This window comes from Tachypleus tridentatus, chromosome 7 (genome assembly GCF_004210375.1).
Source record: "Tachypleus tridentatus isolate NWPU-2018 chromosome 7, ASM421037v1, whole genome shotgun sequence".
NCBI classification, from domain to species: Eukaryota; Metazoa; Arthropoda; class Merostomata; order Xiphosura; family Limulidae; genus Tachypleus; species Tachypleus tridentatus.
In genome coordinates this window covers 52,368,278-52,388,186 of record NC_134831.1, presented here as the reverse complement: position 1 = coordinate 52,388,186, position 19,909 = coordinate 52,368,278, and the positions used below count along the sequence as shown (strand labels likewise).

General features: G+C 34.3%; 2 protein-coding genes across 2 annotated transcripts in view; one reads left to right on the top strand and one right to left on the bottom strand.

Moving 5' to 3' along the window:
- LOC143255652 (lateral signaling target protein 2 homolog) overlaps window positions 1-19,909 on the bottom strand; it is a 59,140-nt gene that overhangs the window by 17,301 nt on the left and 21,930 nt on the right. The window contains exons 2-7 of the mRNA XM_076511648.1: window positions 9,819-9,965; window positions 8,399-8,530; window positions 7,681-7,830; window positions 7,068-7,120; window positions 6,438-6,527; window positions 5,702-5,791 (exon numbers count right to left, since the gene is read on the bottom strand). Of these exons, the coding sequence (XP_076367763.1) occupies window positions 5,702-5,791; window positions 6,438-6,527; window positions 7,068-7,120; window positions 7,681-7,830; window positions 8,399-8,530; window positions 9,819-9,965 (662 nt within the window). The remainder of the gene's footprint in view (window positions 1-5,701; window positions 5,792-6,437; window positions 6,528-7,067; window positions 7,121-7,680; window positions 7,831-8,398; window positions 8,531-9,818; window positions 9,966-19,909) is intronic.
- Window positions 18,659-19,909, top strand: part of LOC143255653 (N-acetylneuraminate lyase-like) — a 58,218-nt gene continuing 56,967 nt past the window's right edge. Inside the window, exon 1 of the mRNA XM_076511649.1 lies at window positions 18,659-18,688. Within this exon, the coding sequence (XP_076367764.1) occupies window positions 18,674-18,688 (15 nt within the window). The 5' untranslated portion in view covers window positions 18,659-18,673. The remainder of the gene's footprint in view (window positions 18,689-19,909) is intronic.

Sequence of the window (19,909 nt, the reverse complement as noted above, 5' to 3'; positions counted from 1 at the left end):
AACAGATGGGCATCCATTGGACTCAACAAGAAAAATAGTTATAGATAAGACATGTGACAAACCTGGCTATAAATAGTCAAAGAACAAGAGGAGGAGGAAAGTGGAATGGGAAGTGCATGATGACCCAGCTGAGAAACAAGAATTGATGAGTGAGGTTGTGAAAGGCAAGAAAATAGAGAATATAGAGAGAATTCGTGCTGGGTTTTCACTGAATCAGGAACATTGAAGATGTCAGGTTAAAGAGAGAGACTATAGCAGAGATCATGCAGATAAAAAGTAGGTGGACATCAGTAAAAAGCATATCCAGACACAACAAATCCCAACAGTCGATAAACCAAGTGAGAAGAGATAGGGTAGAAGTAGTACAAGCCATCATGGTAAAAGAAAACAACAAACCTTCCCAAACACCATGCTGAAACACCTCAGACATGAGATGGTAACAAACAGAAGGGTGGTGAGAAAAAGACATGCAAAAATTGGCCACTACAAAGTGAAACAAAAGACAAGATGTATACTATCCAATGTAGGTATTAGAGATTCTAAAGATGGAAAAATTGAGAAACTTTACAGTTCTTCTTCATTTCTCTGAGAAATGAGAATCAAGAAGGTTGATTGATTGATTTAGTGTTTTATGGCACAAAGCAGCTAGGCTATCTGCACCAAATGTCCAGTAAAAAGGTAAAAATAAATTAAATGTACAAAAATACATAAAAGGAAATGAAGGTAAAACAAAACATCATAGAAAAACAGAAAAAGTATAAAACCAATGTTGACACCTAATCTACAATGTTAAGAAAGAAAGCAGAGTAAGAGAAGTTGTAAAGGACTTTCTCTAGCAAAATGGTAATGATCATAACGATCATAACCCACCAGGAAGACTAACAGTTAAGTACAAGAACCACCGTCAGTCACCTGAAGTTGGCCTTTCCAGTCCTGATTCTGGATTGTGTGTCATAACAGGAATTATCAAAAGGTAAAATAATAAAAGTTTTAAAAGATATTTTGGAAAATCGTAATAAAAATTAGCCAAATGTCCTGTAAAAAGGTAAAAGTAAAGTAAATGTAGTAAAATTCATAAAAGGAAACGAAGGTAAAAACAAAACAGCAATTAAAAACAGAAAACGGCATAAAACCAATGTTGACATCCAGTCTACATAGTTGTAAAGGACTTCCTGTAGCAAAATGGTAATGATCATAACCTGCCAGGAAGACTAACAGGTAAGTACAAAAACCACTGGCAGTCACCTGAAGTTGGTCTTTCCAGTCCTGGTTCCAAGTTATGTGTCATTATGGCCAGTTCCAAAAGGTAAAGTAATAAAAGTGTTAAAAGACATGCAGCAAAAATGTAATAACAACTCGCCAGGACGACTAACGAGTAGCTCAAACAGCAGCGTTAGTCACCTGAAGTTGGCCTTTCCAGTCCTGGTGTCGAGTTATTTAATGTTCTGGCCATTTTCCAAATTCAAATTGAACTAGAGAGATTGAGACTCTGAAAAAGAGAACCACAATTAAAAAGGTGTAATGAATAAATATCCAACAGTTAAATGAGATTGAAAAGATTAATGGCTATTAAAAACCTAAAAACTTTATCAAGGTGGACAATGTCCCAATCACCAATAACACTATCCAATGTTACAGGGAAACCCTGGTACAGAACATGTTTAAAATAGTGCTGTCGTTGAGAGTCTAACGATGGCAAGAAAGTAAAATGTGGCTTAGTGATTTGAGTGTTACACAAACTACACTATGGTGCAACAGTTCCAGATAAAAGAAAATGATGAGTTAAAAAACTATGACCAATGCGTAGTCTTGTCAGAACAACATCCTCCTTCCGAACCTTACGATAGCTTGATGGCCAAAGCCCAATATAGGGTTTTATTTGAAAAAGCTTGTTGTTGAGTTGCTCACTCCAAGTGGACTGCCAGCTGGCACAGAGCTGAGCTTTGAATACAGGACCATAGTCCATGTACGGAATAGGCACAGTGGTAATAGTGCCAGAGCAGATAGATTTAGGTGCCGTGTCTGCAAGCTCGTTCCCGCAAATACCAACGTGGCCTGGTATCCAGAAAAACTGGATTGAAGTAGATGTTAATGAGAAATGGGCCAGTCGGTTTTGAATATCAGTGAGAACAGGGTGTGAGCCAACGTGAAGCAATTCCAGGGCCAGTAGAGAACTAAGTGAGTCAGTATAAATAGTGCAGTTGGAGTACTGCTCAGCTTCAATATGATCCAGAGGAAGAGATATGGCATACAGTTCAGCAGTGAACACAGAAGCTGAAGAGGGGATTCTGCGTGCAACCACCAAACCGCAACAAACCATGGCAGAGCCCACAGAATTACCTGATTTGGAACCATCCGTATAAATTGGAATGGAATGATTGTTCAAAAGATGTTCAGTAAATAAAAGATGGTACTTCCAATCAGGAGTATCTGCTTTTTTCAGATGACTGAAAAAAAAGGTCACATTTGGGGGCTGTAATAAGCCATGGTGGGATGGGCTGACCAGTGGATTCTGCAATGTTATCCAAGGACAGACCCAATTCATCCAATTGTGCCTGGATGCAAAGGCCAAAAGGAGCAATGGCAGATCGTCTGTTCTGAATAAGTATGGCTCACTGAGAAAGAAAAACACAACCCCAGGTGGGATACTTCGGTAAGGAACGAAGTTTCTAAGAATACAGTAAAGACAGTTGCAAACGACAAAGGTGCAGAGAAGGTTCATGAGATTCTACGTATAAGCTTTGAACTGGAGAGATGCGGAAAGCCCCAGTGCAGAGTCGAAGTCCTTGATGATGAATGGGGTCCAGCATCTTTAAGGCCAAGGGTCTGGCAGATCCATAGACCATTGATCCATAGTTGAGTTTTGATCGAACAAGCGCACGATATATCTTTAACATAGAACATCGATCCGCTCCCCAACTGGCGATAGAGAGGACGCAGAGGATGTTCAGTGCTCTTGTGCATTCGACCAGTAGCTGCTTTAAGATAAGCCCCAAGAACTTGGTCTCAGGGACCACTGGCAGCGAAACTTCACCAATACAAAGTTCAGGATCAGGGTGAATACCCCGTTGGTGGCAAAAGTGCATGCAAACGGTTTTAGAGAGAGAAAAATTCAAGCCGTTTGCCGTAGTCCACTTCAGTACATGATTGAGGGCAGTTTGTAGTTGCCGCTCAATATATCTCATGTTCGACAACTGACACAAGATGTGAAAGTCATCAACATAGAGCCCGTTTGCAACAGTAAGAGGGAGTTGTTCAGTGATGGCATTTATCTTTATACTGAAAAGTGTGACACTCAAAACACAGCCCTGAGGGGAAGTTCCTGTACAAAAGAACAGGAAAGTGTCAAACCCACACAAACTTGGAATCTACTTTCCATTAAAAATTTTTTTAATAAACATGGGTAAATGGCCACATAACCCATATATATGGAAGTCTCACAAAATGCCATACCTCTATATTGTGTCATAAGCCTTCTCAATGTCAAAGAATATTGAAACAAGATGTTAGCGTTTGAGAAAGGCTTCTCTGATTGATGTTTCAAGTCGAATTAGGTGGTCCGTGGTGGAGTGCTGTCATTGGAACCCACGCTGGGTGGGCGAGAGGAGGTTGTTTGATTCAAGGAACCAAACAAGACGAGCATTAACCATCCTCTCTAAGGTCTTACAGAGACAGCTCGTCAAAGCAATTGGACAGTAGTTTGAAGGAATCTTGGGATCTTTCCCAGGCTTAGAGAAAGGTAAGATAATAAATAGCCTGGTGCCAGGCATCAGGAAAAACATTCTCCTGCTAGATCCAGTTGAACACAATTAGAAGAAAATCAAGAAAAGCAGGAGAGATAGCGCAGCATGTCACAGTGTACATCATCAGGTCCAACAGATGTATTGCAAGACCGATGCATTTTCAGTTCCACCAGTGTAAAGGGACAATTATAGTCAAAGAGACAGTCAGTTCAAAAGGAAAGAGGTGAACGCTCTTCAAGTCTTGATGGCCAAGAAGGTGGAGGAACAAGCAGAAGTGCTAGATACCCGGCAAAAACTTTCACCTAGAGTATCGGTGATGTTCCGGACATCAGCTACCTTTTGGCCATCAGAGAGTAAGATGAGAGGGGGACAGAATTGTAGTGCCCACTGACCTTTCGAATCCTGTCCCATATGATCTTGGAACTGGTGGTAGAAGATATGCTAGTTGTGAACTTAATCCAAGATTCCTTCTGGCTTTGACATCTTACCCACCTAGCATGTGCACAGGTCCATTGGAAAGCAATGTGGTTCGAAAGTGTGGGATACCTACAGAAAGCATCCCAGGCTCGTTTTTGAGCCTTCCGTGCCAAGTGGCAAGCAGGATTCCACCATGGATGAGAATATCATGGAAAACATGTCAAGGTTTAAGGAATACACTGAGCAGCTGCTTGTATAATACAGTCAGTTACTGCTGCCACACAGTCATCTATTGATGGCTGATTCACGATGGCAAGATTAAGTTCTGTGACAGCAGTGAAAGTGGACCAGTCTGCCTGATTCACGATGGCAAGATTAAGTTCTGTGACAGCAGTGAAAGTGGACCAGTCTGCCTGATCCAGCTTCCACCAGGGCACACGGGTAGGGTGGCATTGACCACAACCAGTCTCTCTCAAAAGTATAGGAAAATGATCACTGGCTAGTGGATTATTGTCAACTCTACATGAAAAATGGGATAATAATGAAGGGGAGCAAACTGAGAGAAACTGAAGGAACAGAACCTTCCCTTGGAGGTCCCCTCACCACATACAGGAATCCACATCGAGGGGGAATCAAGAAGGAGAAAAGAATGAAGCATGTGAATATGGATGCAAAGCTGATCAAAGAAGGAAATGCAGGAACCCAAATGTGAGGTGAGGGAGGAAATAGTAAATCATCCTAAGAATTAGGATCATAGAGCAAAGATCAAGGAAACTTGTAAGACACAGGTGAAAGAGAAAAAAGTAACACACCTAGGAAATCAAGTCCTGAAATGGTGTGAAACTTTGAGGATTATCATAGACAAGATGGGTGGTATCCAAAGCAAGTCTAGTTAGAGGGAACAGTTAAATTCATGCTCCTCCTGGAGGAAAAAGGACATCAGCCAAATTTACAGGAATAGAAAACTCAGAATATATGATGGATTTCACAATATGTTGCAAAATGGCAGTAAATATCTTCAACATTCATTAAGCTTTGCAAAACCACAGCAGAGATATAGCTTGTATAACACCTTCACTCACACATGATGAATTTCAAGTCAATGTCACATAAGAATTCATGAAAAAAATCAAACCTTTGACACAAAGAGAATGAATATTTAAATTTAGTGAACAAATGTAAATCACAAATTAAAAACACAAGAAATATGAAAATTTGTGCTCACTGCAAAGCCAAGTAAAGAATGAAATTATTACGTGTAAACGTATATGGGAGAAGTACAGCACATGGAGATTGTGTCCCCTTATACTGATGAAAAGCTACTTTTACCTTACCTTATCATGAACAATGCAATTCAGATTAAACAGGTAAATTTAGGTGGGAGTTAGCTTAAAACTAGTGGCATACAAGTTTCACAATCAGAGACATGAGGGAAATACCATTTCTGTGTAAAAAGGCAAGTTATCACCTTGAAAATTTAAGATTACAGTAAACTATACAAATAACTAACAAAAAAAGAAGAAACTGCAAAAACTTCTCACCATGTGATAGCCAGACGAGGTATAGTAAACATCAAAGATGGATCACAATCATCAACAAGATCTTGATTTATTAAACCAATCCTTAGTGCCCTGAAATATTGAAGAAAATCAGAATCAGTATTTATTTTATCCAGTTTTACAACTTTTTGAAGTTATAAATCACTACACTAAAACATTTGCACATACTAACTGAATATAATTATTCTCTTTAACCTCTAATTCAAAGTAAAGAATAAATTCAACAGTTTTAAAAAATGTCTTTAATGGAAAAATTGTTATCATTCTTATGGAGCTCTGAAAACACTTAAATTATAAGTTTTATTATAGCTTAACATCTGACTCTCCCAATTACATGAACAATAAATTAGCATTTTCATACACTTAAAATACATTTTTGATAGATATTTCCTGCTTCTCACAAAATAACTTGTCTCAATTGGTACTGCCTCCTATTAAGGCAAATTTTCAATGTTTGCCACTAGCCCTTCACCTCCTGCTATTATATATCCATATGCAAATGATGATACAGCAACTCCCACCAATAGAAGTAAGACACAACTCCTATTGTAACTAGTACCCTTTCACATTTGCACTTGTTAATCACTTTGAGATTAACAGTAATACTGTACAGAGGCAAAATAGGTTAATGTAATATATTATTGTTCATGTCATTGGAATAGTCATGTTAAACTACAGTGATATTTCACACCAGTATAAATCTCCATATACAGTTTACCTTTGAAGGGTTTCTGAGAAGAGAACTGTTACTTCTTGTTGAAGATGATATTCTTTAGCAGTCTTTACTGGAACCATAGCACTGACATAGCTAAAATATATTAAATGTAGTATTCAGCCAGATTTAGAATGGCAGTTTTTCAAATGTTTATAATTATCTCCTAAGTGTTTAACAAAGCTTCCACCTTTTTCACTTGGTTTTGGGTAACAAATATACCTTATCTAATTCCAACATGTCTGCCACAAAACCTTTGCTGGAAGTGAATCTTACATACCAAAACACAACTCTGATACATCTTTAACTCAGCTTTTACTAAACATTGAGTTTATGAAAATTTAACCATAATATCCATGCAATGTGTTATCATACACCTTAAAGAATATTATCTAATTAACATTAAACATGTAACTTATGGTTAACTGACCCAAGACTTTCACATTAACAATTTTTGTGTGGCTGCAAGCAGTTTACTCTAATAAACTAAATTTTTTTAACTTTAATCAGATATTTAATCTGCATCATAGCATTTTGCAATAGCTAACACACCAGCCTACAATAAAACCATTTTAAACACTTGAAAATCATGTTGTATGTATAAAACATTACAAGCAAATCTCAAATGCTTCTCACCTCAGTTCAAATTCAGCATAGAGTCTATCAAATGTTCTCAGGGCTTCTGTAACCTAATGCAGAATAATAAGGTGTCATAATAAAAGACCTGTTAGAATTGGATTTGGTACAGATTACTACCACGTATAAAGATGTGTTTAATACACTCTATCCCTTATGAGCAAACAGACAAAATGTAATGAAAAAAACTTACACCATTACAGATACATCTGCACAATAAATTGCATCCTCCTTCAAAATTTTAAAATTCAGAATTATATCCTTGCAATAATGTTTTTGTAATGTACAAACACAAACGATTTTTAGAACGGATTTTACAATATCACTTTAGAAAGTTAGCGATTTGACCGTATTAGTTGTTTCTGCCAGCACCTCTAAAGGTTAACTATTATACTATATGTTAAAGTTATCTGTAATGGTATGTCCAGTGTTATTTTAATGGAGTATATTTTCATGGCTTTTTTTTAATTTCAGTACTAAACATTCAATTGTTTTCCCCATTTGAAAATTTTGAAATTTTATTCAAATAAAAAGTAACAATTAAAAGAAAAAAAACTAGTGGTAAATAAAGCCATTAGTTGTTTATAAAATTATTAAATTCCGAAATACCTACCCTCTCTGGATACCCAGGAGTGTTTCTTAAACATTGTTCCCTTAATAAGCATCGAATACTATCTAAGGAGCAAGTGACAGCTTTGGCTAGTGGTCTTATGCTGGCACTTTCAATCTCTCGGTTCAATATGTTAGATCCAGCTGCCAAGCACTGGAAAGAGAGAAAAAAACAAATTTGTACTTTAAAGTTTACATATTTACATAAATAGTAAATTAATTCATAAACTAATTCCTAAATACATTATATTGTAGTATTCCTCAACAGCATTACATGAATGGTTATTTCATCACATAATAACAATAATAACAGTAATATTTGTTGCTGAAGAAAAATACAATAAGTTTCATGCTTCTGATAAGTATGAATGAAACAACTAATCTCTGTCTTAATTTACAATAAATCTTTTCAATAGTTTATGGAAACTTAATTCACTTTATTACACACATTTGATAGACTTCTCTAACTCAAGTTTTAATGTTATAAAACTAGAACCCACTGATATCAAAACCATTGTAACTTTTTCATCACAAACTATTTGTGTATGCAAAAAAATGAGTCTGATGACAAGGTATAATTTGTTTTAAAGTTTTTTATCATTTTCTTAGTGCTTTAAGTTTTTGATCATCTCTTTTTTCATTTTTAAATGCAAATGTTACTTTAGAAACAAAGTATACCATAGAAAAAAAAAAAAAATTAAGTGTTATAGTAGTATATGTACCTCTGCTCCAAACCAAAGTTGACCAGCTAGATTTTCCTGGAGTACTTCATCTGGAAATTTTGATCTAAAATCTCGATTAGCTCGGAGGTGAGGAATAGCTTCATCCATTATATCATGACAAATATTCAAAACCTAAAATGAAACCACAACTATCAAGCTAGCTTACTGAAATGAACTTTTACAATACTGAGTAATGTTTATTTTATGAAGTAATTAATAATAAAAATATACATACAGTCAAATGCTTCATCAACAAAAAAGTTAGGTTGTTAAGCAAAACAATGTTAATTACAAACAATTTTACTGTTATTAAAATTACTATTAAATTTTACATTTACAAAATGAATAACTGCACAAAAAAATCAAATGGTAACTTTCATATACAATATTTTGGCTATTAGAAAACAAAATTACTGTTATAAATTTATGTCAACACATTATACAATATTTAATTTCCTGATCTAAAAGTAAATATTTAAAAAAACTACACCCCATCATCAATTTCTGTGTATCACAATCACATTCTATCTTTAAAGCAAATCTGGTTCAAGTTAGATGTTTGTGACATTGAAATACAAAATCTAAAATTTTGTACAAATTAGGAATTTAAATTACCAATATTTAAAAGCTAGAATATAAAGACCTCTTATCTTTTCTATGAGATATCACTATTGTAGTGAATCAAACACAGAGATCTCCGCTCTTACTTCTTTTGATTATTGGAAATTGTCCCTTATATACATAACTTAATTCTATGTATGATGTGAATAACTAACTGAAAGCTCAGAATGTACCACAACCAATCTTTTCAGCCATCTTCAAATATAATGGTGTCATTTCTTTTGAAACGATCCATTGTGCTGGGAAGTTAAGTCTTTAGACAGTAAATTTTTTTTTTTACTCACATACAGCTCTGTTACTAAACTTGGTAAGTTATAATGGATTTCTATGATACTGATATAGTAATTTATAATTCTGGATTTTCAAATGCATATACAAAAAAAAACCTAAAAAAATTATTTCATTTTGCATCCTCCATGTGCAAAATGTCCTGAAGCTTAGGAACCTCTGACAAGCAGCAACTGAGTACAAATAAGACATAATTGTTTGCTTTACTTCTTTATTTACTGTCCTATTTTTTAAAATGAAAAACAAGTTTAAAATCTTGTTTATAAATAGTAATAATCTATATATACATATAATGCATTAAAACTGAAATTTGATTATATTTCACAAATAACTAAATACTGATTTTCAGCTTGGAGGACTACAAACTTCAATATTGGAGACAAAAATAATGTTCACCATGCCAGAATACTTGAGTTTATAAAATAGTTTACTTCCATTTTGAACTTAGCTCTACAGTAGGATATAATACAACATGACTTAACACTGTTTCCCTAACAAACACACTACACACCTTATCTTGGCAAGCTCGTAGTTGGTTTACCAGAGCTGAACATCTCTCTGGTTCCTTACGCCCATCAAAACTATCTAATTCTGTAGCCACCTGATTCAGTTCTTCATCTGCCCAGAAGAACCTAGCCAAAATGGAATTGTCTTCTTTCTAAAATGTAGAGAGATTTAGAGATTTCCTTTTATTACATTTGTACATAAAAATGATGGGTGTGTGGGAAGAATCACAAAGTTTTATTTATTTACAATTTTTTACAAAGCAATTAAAACTTAAATGTGAATATCCAAGTTACTGGTGTTGTATTTTTAATAAATTTCAGTGTGGGTTATCATGGGACAATTTAAAGCTTGATGTCATTACTTGCACAAAAATATATTAATAAATCAATTTCTGGAACAACAGGATAAATACTTGTTACAGGCACAGAAGCAACAAGTAAATTCTGTTAACATTTAACAACAATCAGATAATATGACAATAACTCAAAGCTATCAGAGATAAAAAATTAAATGTAAAATGTATATGTATATAAGGAAATGAAATTAGTCTATAAAAAAATTGAAAAGAATAAAGAGAGAAAAAAACACCAAAAATTTCATAATTTGCATAAATAAACCTTCATCTCTGAAAAATGTGCTCAACCTTAAACTACCTATTTGCTTTTATACTAAATGCTACTTTTAAGGTCCATGTGTTGATAATTATATTTTTGTCTCTTACAACACCTATTGTAAAATGACCAACAAAAACAAAATCGATAAAAATCATTCATTTTCTAAGTAAAATCCATGGGATGCCCACTACACATGACTAATAAGATTAGCTGCAATATTGATAGCATTTTTGTTTATATTTTTCAGTTACTTGCATGTTATTATGAGCCCTATAACCAACAAATTCATTGACTCATAAGCTATTAAATGTTTAAAAGTTTAGAAAATGTGTTTGTAAACCTAAGTTGATATTTCCTGAGATTATTTCACATATTAATATCTTAATGAAGTAATTCATCTATAATTTTGTCTACAAAACTTAATGATTTAAGGAAAAAGTCAGGTATATCTAACTGTTAGCTGCAAAGTTGCATTAACTACATAGGGTAAATGCAAGACATTGCATAACTACATGCAGTACATTATTTTTTGCATAGCTATTCAATGGTTACAGATCTTGATATTCTTCTAGAGCATACTTATTGAGAACTAACTATGAATGTTAAAATATACTCATATTTCTTTGTACACTTACTATTTACTTTCTTAATGCCCCATTTCTTGAGTGTACAAAAAAATTCCACAGACCAGTTATTTTAAGTGTAACATATCTAAGTACATGTTGATCAAATATTCCAAAATTCTTGTGAGCAAAATTAAAACACTTCAAATAAAATTTTCTTTTGTGACTGGAACTATGAGAAAAATTATTTTAATTTGCAAGTTATTTTTATGTGAAACATTGATTTAAGCTGCATATAATGTGGTCTTCTCTGTGCCAATGTGTTAAGATTATAATTCCATTCAAGATAAAAGATTTCACCAAGGTAAATGTACATGTAGTTACATAAAGGTTCTGAGGTTTATCAACAAGACTGCTGTCATACCTGTTATTCCACCACCAGTCACATGACAACAGCTGATGAAAACAAGATGCAACTAAGTTAGTATAGATAAGTGTACTTTTTCTACTTCATTAGAAGAAACTACAAATAAATTTATAGTTTGTTGGATTTGTGACTTCTGTTAATGTAGAATTATGCACTATTGAATGAACATTCAGTTATCAATACAGTTTCTATTTAGTGATATAAAACATACAAAAAATAATGTTTTGCTTTATTTTCAACTTTGAACATAAATTAATCTGTTAAAAATTGTTAAATTCCAAATATCTGTTAATTGCTATTAGCAGGAATGCCTGTGCATAGTCATTCCTATTTTTGAACTGACAGGAAAAAAGAAAGGCAGCTGGTTAACAGTCCCAATTACCAACTCTTGGACTGTGAATAAACAGTGAGATTTAACTGTTACTCTTATAATGTACCAATAGCCCAAAATGGAGGAATACATTTTTGTGATAATGGGTCAGCTTCGGTCTTAACATGCTAAATCATCACACATTTTATTAGTTTAAAAAAAAATTCTTGTTTAATGCAACATCACATTTTAACTGCAGAATATTGAAATTTATAGAGTGAATCAGAAGTACTGGGTTCCTGTACTTCTGTCAAGTTCTATCTCTATGTATAGACATGTTAAGTCGTTAAGTTATATTCAGATATAAAACCAGTAATCAGAGTAAATTCCTTTAACTAAACTTATCATAGTTAAGGCTATGTTAGTTTTGTCTTGTTATTCTGTGAGCATCATTTTTAATAAAAAAACTACTAGAACAATGCTCTGGGAATCATAAATTTTCAGTTGAGTTAGGATGTTATACATATGGTTTGGTAATGCACAAAAAAAACCAAAACAGTTACAACACTTTTTTTTTTATTAGTCATACAGATATGCCTGCACCCAACCAAGACCTTTTAATTGTAAATAAATCTTAGTCAAACGTATTTTGTACACCTGTTTTCAAAACTGGTCTATGTAGCTAATAATGTATGTAGATGCTACATCTGTAATTTTTACTATGTTGCTTGGCCATTACAAATAAATAATCCTGATTTTTTATTTGTTTTTCAGTGATTTGCAGTTTTTACAACTTCTTAGCAGTTTGGCTAAACAATTTTTAAAGTTCACAACAATCTCAATAGTGGCATTAAATAAATGCAACTTATTTCAAAAACTATGGTCACTTATTAAAGGAGGATAAAATATTTTAAATTAAGGTCACGATTGAATTACCTGAGGAGAAACTGTGTTAAAAGAAACAACATTGAACCCTATGCAATCTTTATGAAGTAGATCTAGAATAATAATAATAATAAAAACGTACAGAAGCCATTCTTGCAAGTCCATAAATATGTATAATGCAGCCAAGACCTACTTCTCTGTACTTTTACCATCTAGCACACAGAAGTGGAAATGAGTCACTTCCCTACTCTAGTTTCAAAACCTGTCTTACCTAAACGTATTCAAATTTTGGCTCACAGACTACAAGTAGATGACTGCCTGCCAGTCTCTAAGTTTTCTTTAAATTATTCTATTGAATTTAATTAAGTAGTTACATACATTACTGTAAATAAAAATGTTATAATCGACAGTAACAAAACATCACAATATGACATACACATATAGCAGAAACACATTTTATTTGCTATGTCCTTTGTGTTCATTAACCGAATAGCAAGTTTTTAAACGCTCAGAATATTACAGGACACGAAACAGAGGAAGAATAAAACGGGAATCAGAGCGCGAAAGTCACAGGCTGTATAGTAAGTTTCTTAGCGTTAAGACAATTTTAAATCACATACCGCTTCCTTCTTAACATACACATCAAACAGATACGATTTCATTAAGAGCATATTCGCTTTTAGTTGTTGGATATAAACTCTCATCCATGTGTAACAATAAAATCATCACACAATGCACGTGTATAATGTAGAACTATACGTGTACGCTGCTAAAGCAATCTCGTCGTTTTACCCAAGCTAAAACAACAAGGATGACTACTCAACCTTTCAACTTTCTTTAACGCAATTGAAATCAAAATACGTGAGGTACTGCAGTATCACCGTCTACTTTCAAGTAATTCAATGACACCAAATACTTATATTTCATAAAGCATTAGAAGTATCAAAGTTCGAGTGACTTTTGAAAACGAATAAGATAATGCACGTGATTAAGCGCTGACGAGAACGGAGAGAAAGAGGCCCAAAGTAATAACTTTGGATAAAACGCAGAATATTAAAATACGATTGAGAACAAATAATTGTTCTCAAATGTTTACATATCAGATAATACGAGTATTTGTTTGTTTTTGAATTTCGCAAAAAGCTACACGAAGGATCTCTGCGCCAGTCGTCCCTAATTTAGAAGTGTAAGAGTGACGGGAAAGCAACTAGTCATCACCACCCACCGCCAACTCTTGTTCTTTTACCAACGAATAGTGGGAATGACTGTTACATTGTAACGTCCCCACGGCTGAAAGGGCGAGCTTTGAGCTTGTTTGGTGTGACGGGGATTCAAACATGCGATCCTCAGATTACGAGTGGAGCCCCCTAACCACCTGGCCATGTAGTGCCAAAATATGTCTACATGCTCATATCTTTTTAAATTTTACTCTATTGCTTGACCATTACAAGCAGTCATGTTCTGTTACCCTTTTATCGGTGTACTGTTGAAGCAAAATATTTGTTTGGTATTGTATTATGTTAATTTATACTATTCCAGGAAAGTGTACATTGTAATTAAGAGACGTTATTTTAAGTAGAATACAAAAGTTTTAAAATACGTGTTGTTGTTTTTTTCTGGCATCTTTAGATTTCTTAATGTAATAATATTTAACCTTACACGATATGGTGGATAAGCCTGATGCTGCTTTAAAATATACTTCGGAAAAGACCCGTTTCTGATGAAATTCGAACCCAGAAACTCAAAACAGGGAATTGTGCGTGAAGTATACTGGATTGTATTATTAAAACATTAAAAAGTAGATGATTGAATTTATTTTTTTTGTAAGTGTAAAAAGACGTTCTTCTTTGTGACAGAAGGTAAAAACTGTTCCCTTATAATTGCATTTGTTATTAACTACAAAGCTACATAATGGGCTATGTTGTGCCCAACCACGAGTATCGATTTTTAGCGTTATAAACCCATAGAATTACGGCTTTATGAAATTAAAAATTTGTTGTCGATTTTTCATACAAAGCTCATCCCACGATGAACTTTATAAACATTTGGTGGATGGCATACAAGCTATAATACGTTTCCTAGTTAAAATATTTTACATTCAATTCAGATATATGTTATAATTCACATACTTTTAATCTGATTTTTTTCAGGCGCAAATTAACATTAAAAAACAAATAAGAATACTTGCATGAGCCTATTTTCACGAAGACAAAAGTTTATTACAGTAGATACCTTTTAATCTTGAAATGTTCAGCTGATGAGTAAATAAAAAAAAAAACAATCATCAAACTGCAAGAAAAATCTTTCCAGTGACACCAGTTGGTAGCATTTAGTCAAGTAATGTTGAAATAGCCTGATTACGCTTCCAGAATATAAATGTTAATTCTTGTATCTTATACATAAGTGAACTAAACAGCCAGGTCAGATATCCTAGAGATTCAGGTATATTCATTCCACATTTTGAACTGCCAACCGTAGAGAGAACCAGTCTGCCAGTAACATTTGGCACCAGAGGGGGGTTTTGTCCAGTTTTACACTAAATAAAAGAATTTACTATCAGTTTTACAGAGCGTACGGCTGAAAATAAGAAGTGTGTTTAGTAGCATAGCGTCTCCAGATCCTCAACCTGGCATACTAACCTTTAAGTCAAACACCTGACCTTTTTATGACTGGATGCGTATATCTGCAAAATAAACGGCGATAGAAAGAAGCGTGAAAGGTTGTTTAACAGCATAAAGAATTCTACTAATTTCAGATTCCTTATGTATAGTAGATACAAATGATAGTTATAGCAAGAGAAGTCTTGCTAATAATTCATAATTGATTCTTTCTTTCTTACTTTACCAACGCAAACTGTGGAAAATTTAAATCTTACACATTTATTCCTCTAGAATATAGGTCAGAAGGCTTAGAAAACGATGGCATGTAATCAAACGGTTATTTACCTCATGGAAGTGTATTTGTTTTGAATTTCGCGCAAAACTACTCAAGGGCTATCTGCCCTAGCCGTCCCTAATTTAGCAGTGTAAGACTAGAGGGAAGGCAGCTAGTCATCACCACCCACCGCCAACTCTTGGGCTACTCTTTTACCAACGAATAGTGGGATTGACCGTCACATTATAACGCCCCCACGGCTGAAAGGGCGAGCATGTTTGGTGCGACCAGGATTCGAACCCGCGACCCTCGGATTACGATCGAACGCCTTAACACGCTTGGCCATGCCGGACCCTCATGGAAGTGATAACAGAACTTTATATCATGCACAATAAAAATTTTGAAGCAACTCGGAATGCTACCCTCTACAAATATGTGCTGTTCCATAAATGAACAGTCCAAGTAAATCCTGTATGCTATTGACTGGTACAATATGCTATGTGTTGAAACTAGTTGCTATGTTTCTGATAATGTACACTTTTGGGTGCGTCAGAGGATAAAGGATAAAAATTAAAATGTCCCAATTTTTTTGCTCAGTTGTGCCACTGCATGAGAAAAGAACATAGACAAAGTTTCATTTCAATCGCGAAGTATTTAGGGGTCGCGCATCCCTCGCAAAGTTCACTATTTTCCTTAAATTTACCCTACATTACATTGTTAATGGTAATTAAATTATTTAAAGAAATTATTTAATATTTATTGATTATACAATTAGCAAAAACAAAAACTTGAAATAAAAATGTATTTCATTGAAGTTTTATCTTGCCTGCCCCCTCTTTCAGCTGCGTCATTTGTCACAAAAAGTTTCTTTACTCTGTCCTTTCCTTGTTTGTACTCTTCGGAGGCGCTCCACTCTTTCGGTGGTAATGATAAAAAATGCGCTACTAATATCCAGATGGTAGAAAATTTTCTTCGTTGCCGAGGTAAAAAAATCTGGAAGTTTTCTGGAAACAGCATTGCTTGCAGCATCAACTGTTAAACGTGGAGTTGGCCTAGGAGATCCTTTTACGGTATTCATATTTGAGACCATCTTGAGTTTGTCGCTATTCGTTACACCGTCATCAAAGAGCGCAAGCCCAACTGCAACCTCAGATAAATACCATAAATGCCGATTCATTGCTTTTGTACCAACTTCCTTAATCATATGATTTTCATACAATGCAAGTTCCTTGAGTAGTGTAAGGTCCCTTCGAGCTACCACGGAAGCATCCTTAGCTGTAAACCATGAGAGCAAGTAATGTTTAGTTATAAAGACATACAACTCGCCAAGTTTGCTGCAGAAATGTGCGTCAAATGAAACACGAGATGAAGCAGGCCGTGGTTGCAGTCTACCAAACTCCTCTTGGAACACCAAATTTTTAGAGAATATATTGCTCGAGCCATCCATCGTGCACGATGTACAGCACCAGAAGTACGGAAAGAAACTGAAGAACGTCCGTGTGGAAGAGATCCAAGAAAAATGACAGCTAATTCCAAGAGCTCTTTATAATCGTCCCGTGGTTGATGAGATTGAAGGAGATTCTGACAAAATTGAATAATATCCTTCCAAGGCTGTATTCGGAGTGGCATTGCTTCTACTGCTGTTATGTACTTAGTTTTATTAATTTTAGACCAACAATCTCTAAAGTTTAAAAACAAAGTAATATCTGGACTTTTTGATGTCTCTATCACGAGAGTAGAGAATACAGCGCTCAGAAGAATCTCCAAAATGTGATGTCTACAAGCAAGGTGCAAGAGCTCACGTTCAAGTAACATTTAAATCCTCAGACAGACGCCAGATTTGGATCCTGTATTGGTCGCCGTGGTGTCAAAGCAAAGCGATTTAATTCTGTCTTTTACATTCCATTCTACTAAAACTGATCCGATCTCAGAAGCTACTGAATTTGCTTCCCCACTATCAATCTTGGGCACTGAAAGAATCTTCTCTACACCTTCACCTGAAACTAAAATTGCCAAACGTTCGATCTTCTCTCTGCCAACCAAGTCAGGCATCAGCTTACCATCCCAATGTAATGTCAAAGGAACGTTTGGAGAAAAACTTTCCTTCAATTCAGCTGCTAGAAGAGTACGGTTAGTAATTCGTTTCCTCCTTATGGAACTTGGGCTAATGGCAAGATCCTCGATATTATGTCCAATATGAGCTGCAAAAGGAAGCAAAATTTGCGCAGCTTTTCGGTCACTGATCTGGGTTCTGTCTAAAGCCGAAGCTAGCCTTTCACTAATGCCAACTTTTCGTTTGGTTCCGGAAGCACGTTGTTATTTTGTGCGCATTGCGCAACCCCTAAATATTAATGTATTGGATTGATTTTTACGCTAGCATATTTTTTTCATTGAATGGAATCAAATTATAAGCGAGCGACTGAGTGTCACAACTTTTTGTTTTTTGACGCACCCTAGTACACATATACCACTCAAATTTAGAGACAGACTCAACTAAATGCTACGTATACAAAATATTTTCAACGATATGATTGCCTGTTATATGCAGTCAAGTGTATACACACATTCGCCACTAAGTTTAACTGTTATGAAGTGCCATGCGTGTATAATACCTAATGTTACGAATAATGTTATAAAAGGGCTAAGTTGAAATTTTGTTAAGTATACCTCATAAAACACTTTTAATTACGGACAGCCACAAAATATGATCATAAAACTTGAAATATTGGTAAAAACGGAACATAGGGGTAATTATAATCCTATAAATTGATCGCATATATGAATCAAACAATTATTTAAAACATTAGGCCGTTCGATTACTTCATATTTTAAAACTCTTTTCAAAGTAGAATGAAGCAATTTTATACCAATGAATTCTATATTCATAACAAAAAATTATAAATCTCACAGCTTTCATGACTTCACTTAATGTTTAAACCAAACACATTTTAAGTAATTTGAAAGAAAATCGCGTAAATATATGACACAGAAAACTGAATTAACTTTACAACTTTAATTATATTACACCGCAAATTCGAGTACATTTTTATTTGGTAAACAAGATTATTCTAACAATAGTTTCACGTGACATGTTTCAAAAAGCGCCACGTTTATATATTATACTACAACTGTATTACTTTCTTAGAACGCCACAGAAACGCATTTAACAGTGAATTTGAAACAGCCATGGCTCTACAACAAGTAAGTACCATCTGAGAAATTAAACTTTATTCAAGTTGTGATAAACCAAATAACTGCTAATCCATGGTGTAAGTTATTCTGTTCAACTTATGCAAAGATATATCCAGATACATCTTTCCTTCGTTGCTTAATAGGCAAAATAAAATCTGTTATGTTTGTTGAGGAAGAAAAACGTCGCTACGCAATTCCATTTTCTAAGCGACTTAGGAATTTATAAACCGAAGTTACGGGTTTTAATTGATTTTAATAGAGATGGTATTTCAAGCATAATATGGAATATGTAAACGTCGATTTTTCGTATTTTGCAACTCCTACTAGTGAACAATAGAAAAATAATACGTAATAAGTTTTAAGTGGAAAAGCCGATAAGTGAAGATAGATTCTAGAATCTAGAAGGTGAATTTGGACGCAGGACCAATGGTTAACAGATCCTGTTGCAAAGTGCATGCAAATAATTCACTGAAGACGCATGAATATAACAATTATCGAATATTGAACTTCAATTTCTAAGTACAAGATAATTTTTATATCATCTAAAAGCTCCTCAAACATGGTGTGTCTCTTGTGTTCTACGATACTGGAACTATACCTTAATAGCAACGTCAAAGTTGAAGTGTAAAATAGTTTTTATAAGACTTTAAAAAGTTTCTGGGAAAAGTTCAACGTAATACTCAAATTCACATATAAAACATTAGATTTATCTTCAAAATAATACATTTTCCTTCACGAATGAAAAAAAAAAAGTAATACCTGACCAAAATACTTAATGTAAATAACGTGAATAAATAATAAAACAACTGATATTTCTTTTACTTGTGGAATACTTGTTAATGTTCAGTGAAGTTAATCTAAAATAGGTAAACTGTGCGCATGCGATTCTAAGCTGGATCTTCCTGTACTACTAGTAGCTATATAAAAAACACTGCTGTGTTTACAATAACGACCGGTTTATCCAGGATAAGGAAAGGCTTGCAATACCACTACACAAATTCTATAGAACGCTATATATAATTAAACAAAATAGAGTAAAAGGGACAGCGCTATCATAATCAGAAGACATGAGCTACTGGAATGCAAGCTTACTGCAATTTTTTCGGGAGGTATATTTTTTAAATCCTAATAGTGATCATTTCTTTATTATTACTGTCATCTCCCAATTGATAACATGTTCGAATTATAAACAAATTCTTTGCTTTTGTTGTAGCCTTATCTTTTAAGTAA